At 38.5% G+C, this 5,128-nt stretch overlaps 1 protein-coding gene across 1 annotated transcript; it reads left to right on the forward strand.

Moving 5' to 3' along the window:
- Positions 1-1,038: 1,038 nt before the first annotated feature.
- Positions 1,039-1,928, forward strand: LOC132164539 (fasciclin-like arabinogalactan protein 12). The gene has a single exon (XM_059575071.1). The coding sequence runs from the start codon at positions 1,039-1,041 to the stop codon at positions 1,837-1,839; it is 801 nt and encodes a 266-aa protein (XP_059431054.1). The 3' UTR covers positions 1,840-1,928.
- The last annotated feature ends 3,200 nt before the right edge of the window (positions 1,929-5,128 follow it).

The raw sequence follows: 5,128 nt of genomic DNA on the forward strand, positions 1-5,128 counted from the left end.
AGAAACCCAGTTGTTGATTATATATGAGTTTTATTCAATAAGAAGCCTCAAAATTGAGCGTTCTTCTGTTTTCCTTCAAAACTTAGAAAGTATCTAGCGTTTTAGAGAAGATTTCTTAAATTACTTGATAGAGTCAAGATTTAGAAATAACGATCAATTCTTTATTGTTGTTATTCGCTACAGCCTACTAAGTCACGCTATATCATTTATTCAGCAGAATAAGCTTGGCTTAGTTTTCTGCTGTCTTACTGTCCACAAGACTCTTTTTAGAACAATGTTTTGTTGCTTTGTTTAGGTGTTCTAATACTGTCTGTAGTATCTTTGTTGTTCAATCGTTATGTCGAATTGTGTGTTAATTGTTGATGAAAAGCCTACTCATAAAATTAAAAAATTAAAAAATTAAAAAAAAAAAAAAGAAAAAAAGAAAGAAAGTTGATGATTGGCAATTTATGATAATCGAAATAACAAAAAAAGCTATCGGCTATTGTTTGTGCATGAGTATAAATGGAGAGAATCAATTTTTCAGAAAGTGGTAAATGTCAGCAGCCATGTTAGTAAAGAAGCTAGTAAATGTGTTTGTAAAAATTCTTTTCAAAGAATTGTTTCTTAAAACAATGTATTATTTTGAGAGAAAATTGAAATAATATTTTTGTTCTAACTATTTTAAGGTTGTGGCATGCAAATCATGAGTGTTTATAGCTAAGATTCACCATAAACCAACGCTAAACAATCACATACATCTCTATTAACCCAAACACATCTCAGATCCCCATGTTTTTCCTGCCTTCCGAAGCAAACTAGTCGCTAGAACAGGCAAAATATCTGATTCTATCCATTCATCCCGCCACCTCTCACAGATAAGATAAGCTGCTAACATCTCAGGTTTTGTCACTGAGATTATGGTTTTGCAACTAAGATTGTACCCTTCACCTAACTTCGTTGTCTCCAAGCCTTAATAAAAGCCCCCATGCATCCTCCCTCCCTCACATATCAAACACGTAGCAAATTAATATATATCAAGCAAAACCACAGCCCACCATGCATGCAAAGATGGCCAAGCAGGCTGCAGTCTTCTCCCTCTCACTTGTTTTTCTCTGCCTCTGCAGCACAACTTCAGGCCAGCTGGCGCCAGCTCAGGCCCCAGCTCAGGCCCCGGCTAAGCCTGCTGATACCCCGGCACCACGTGGCACCCCCGACGTCACCAAAATCCTCCAAAAGGCCGGAGGATTCACCATCCTAATCCGCCTCTTAAGGACCACTGCAGTGGCTGACCAAATCAAAGGACAGCTCGACAATTCAGACACTGGTTTCACACTTTTCGCTCCAACCGACTCCGCATTTTCCAACCTCAAATCGGGAACTTTAAACTCTCTCAGCAACGAAGAAAAGATCCGGCTCATGCAGTTTCACACCTTACCCAAATTTTATTCATTGGAGAACTTCGAAACTGTAACCAACCCGGTTCGAACGCAAGCAGGAGATACCAACCCCGGCGATTACCCGCTAAATTTGACAGCAGCCGGAGGCCAAGTCAACATTTCGACCGGCCTTGTGAATGCCACAGTGAGCGGTACATTATTTTCTGCTAAACAGCTTGCTGTGTATCGAGTGGACAAAGTTCTTCTTCCTCTGGACATCTTCGTTCCAAAGCCTCCAGCACCAGCGCCGGCACCAGTCAAGCCTAAGGCTAAGAAGGCAGCAGCTAGTCCAAAGAGTAGTAGCAGTACTACTACTACTCCTACACTGGTGGTTGATTCTGGTGCAGTGGCTCTCACAGAACATGGAATGCTGGTGTCCGTCGGATTTTCCGCTTTCATTGCAGCGTTTTCTCTCCGATAAAAACAGTGATGATTATCCAGAGAGTGCTTTCGAATAATTGCCATGTATTGGCCGTACCCTCTCCTTGTGTCTGCTTACTGTAAGGGTTGAGCTTTATTACCATTTTTTTTTAACGTCCTTTTCGTTTCCCAGCTTATGTACGGACTCTGAGAATTTGGCATACTTTTTCAAAAGAAGTTATGCCGAGGGCCGATAAATATACCTTTTTACTGATTATGGTGACAAAGGTTGTTCTATTCTATCAAGGCAAGCTTTTATTTTTTATTTTATTTTTTTATTTTTGGGGTTTGGAAGAATTATGGTGGGCCCAAATAAGTTTTACCTTTTTTTTTACTGCGGATGGAGAGAAAGTTCTCTTTGATTTATTCATTTTTAAATTGGGTTGAAAAAAAAATTCTTACAATCCAATTGGTTTAAAGGAAAGCTTTATCCTATTAATTTAAGCTATATGGTGCTTGACAAATCACAAGACCGAATGTGGGTAGTATGAGTAATTTTATAAGTCATTATTATGTCTCTCTCTTATGTCACTTTAAGATTGAAGTGGCATTTAAAATTACAATTCAATCAAAATTCTATAATGATCAGTTGTTGGTGATTTTAGGAGCTACATCATTCTTGAAGTGACACAAGAGTGATTTCTAGCATTACTCGGATAGTATATTATGTTTTTAAAATGCATGTGAGAATCATAAAAGTTCTAAAGACACATGTTTCAATACATACTCCGTTTAATTCCCTTAGATTTTGACATGCTTTAAAAACATATGCCAACTTAATAGATTGAGTTAAAAGAATTTTCTTTAATTGCGTTGAGAGGAAAAACGTAGTTCTATTAATTTAAGCTATACGGTTTGATACCACGGAACAATTAATAACCACAAAAAAATTGAGTAAATGGTGCTTGACAAGCCACAAGACCCGATCAACAATGGATAATATATTTAATTGAGATCTACTAAGTTTCTCAATTCTTTTTTAAAAAAGAAATTTGTTCTAAAATGATGTGTCACCATACTATGTGATATATTCTTATAATAAATAAAAGTATAAGGTAATTAGATGATAACACATCATTTCAAATTTTGTAAAATATGAAGCTAGTATTGAATTTTTATCCAAAATAAGTATGTGTTTGAGTAAAATGTTAAAAAGCACCAAGTATATGGTCTAGACAAATTAAGGTGTTTGTAAACTAAGTGCACTTTAGGCTCTGTTTGTTTCGATGTAAAAAAATTTTCATTGGAAAATGATTTCAATGAAATCATTTTTCAATGTTTGGTAAGTATGGAAAATCACAAATTTATAGATATTAAACTTTAAATTACGATAATGTCTCGACCTAGTCTCGACGGTGACCTTGTCGGGTCCCATGAGTCTCGATAAAGTCCAATCATGGTCGCGGCTAAGTCCCAGCAGTGGTTCGGTTGGGTCTCGACGAATTCAGACTAGGTCCTGACTGGGTCTCGACGGTGTCTCAGCCATGTCCTAGCGAAGTCCTGGCGGTGGCCCCGCAAAGTCCCAAAAAGTTCCTGGCGGTGTCTCGGTGAGTCTCGATTGGGTCCTGGTCGGGTCCCAGCGAGTCCCGATCGAGTCCCAAGAAAGTTCGGCCCGATGAGAAACCGACGGTGTCCTGATCGGGTCCAGGTGGTGTCCTTAAAGAAGTCCTGATCAGATCCTGGAGGTGTCTCAACTAGGTCTTGGTGGTGTCTTAGCCAGATCCCAACGAAGTCCTAGCAGTGGTTCTACGAAGTCCCAAACATTTCCCGGCAGGGTCCCGATCGGGTCCCGATGAGTTTTGATTGGCTCCCTGCAAGTAGAGGTGGCAAAACGGGTCAGCGGGTCGACCTGTTTACAACCCGTAATGACTCATGACCCGTTTAAGGTAAACCCAAACATGATTTGTTTAGCAAACGGGTTGATCCCACCAAACTCAAACACGACACGACAATTTCACGGGTCCCCCGACACACCCCACTTAACTCATTTAGCTTAGATTTTTTTTTTTTTTTTAAATGAAATTGATGAGTTGGGCCATAAACGGGTGAAATAACGTTTATCAACATAACTGTGTCACTTGACCCATTTATCAAAATAAGCGGGTCATAAACTGGTCAATTGACCCGTTTATGATCCAAACCCGTTAAGGGTAAACCCAAACTCGGTAATTTCGCGTCGTATTCGTGTCGGATTAGCGGGTCGTGTCAAAATTGCCAGCCCTGCCTGCAAGGTCCCGGTCAGGTCCCAGGGAAGTCTGGGTGGTGGCTCGATAGGGTCCCAACGAGTTTTGATCGGGTTTTGGCGAGTCCCGGTCGGGTCCCAACACGGTCCCGGGGAAGTTCGGGGGGTGGCTCGGCAGGTCCCGGCGGTGTCCCAATAGGGTCCCGATCAGGTCCCAATGAGGTCAGTTTCCTACCTTTTGTATTTTCGCACTGCTTTATTTTGTTTTAGGTTTGTTATTGCAGAGCCCACCCTATTTTCATTTTTATGATTGTCCACTCATTTCTTTGGGATTATAATTGGAAGTGATCCTCCCCTGTAATTATTTTTCTTATTCAATTAAACAAAAAAAAAAAAAAATTCTTGGACAAATAGGAAAGTTGGATGAAACCGCATCGTCCACTCAATTCTTTGGGATCATAATTGGAAATGATCCTCCCCTATAATTATTTTTCTTATTCAATTTAAAAAAAAAATCTTGGACAAATAGGAAAGTTGGATGAAACCACATCGTCCACTCAATTCTTTGGGATCATAATTGGAAATGATCCTCCCCTATGATTATTTTTCTTATTCAATTAAAAAAAAAAAAAATCTTGGACAAATAGGAAAGTTGGATAAAACCACCACAATTATCCCCAACCGATTTCATGTGAGAAAAATAAACATTAGTTAATATATTCATCAAGCCTATAAGACCCATTTATATTATTGTTGGCTATGTTATTCTACCCTTTCTTTTCTTTTGGGTTAAAGGAATATATTTAAAAACTATCTTCCGAAGGGATTTTTGAATTACCATTAAGACACGACACTTGCAAGATACATGTATTGAAATTCGAATACAGCTTACATGTTGTTATTTTAATAACAGCATGTATATTGTAGTTTAATCAACCATAAAAGATTAGGAATAGGACATCTCTAGTCCATTATAGACTAGAGAATATCTAGTTCATGACTAGGATTTTATCTCAGAAATCCTATGGTCACAAATGAGACACATATCACACTAATAAAAATAATAATAAAATATTATTTTAAATTAAAAAAATTAAGAAAAAAAAAT

This window comes from Corylus avellana, chromosome ca10, assembly GCF_901000735.1.
Source record: "Corylus avellana chromosome ca10, CavTom2PMs-1.0".
Taxonomy (NCBI): Eukaryota; Viridiplantae; Streptophyta; class Magnoliopsida; order Fagales; family Betulaceae; genus Corylus; species Corylus avellana.

What these genes read in the sequence shown, in the direction of transcription:
- LOC132164539 (XM_059575071.1), top strand. Translation starts at nt 1,039, where the DNA reads ATGCATGCAAAGATGGCCAAGCAGGCTGCAGTCTTCTCCCTCTCACTT.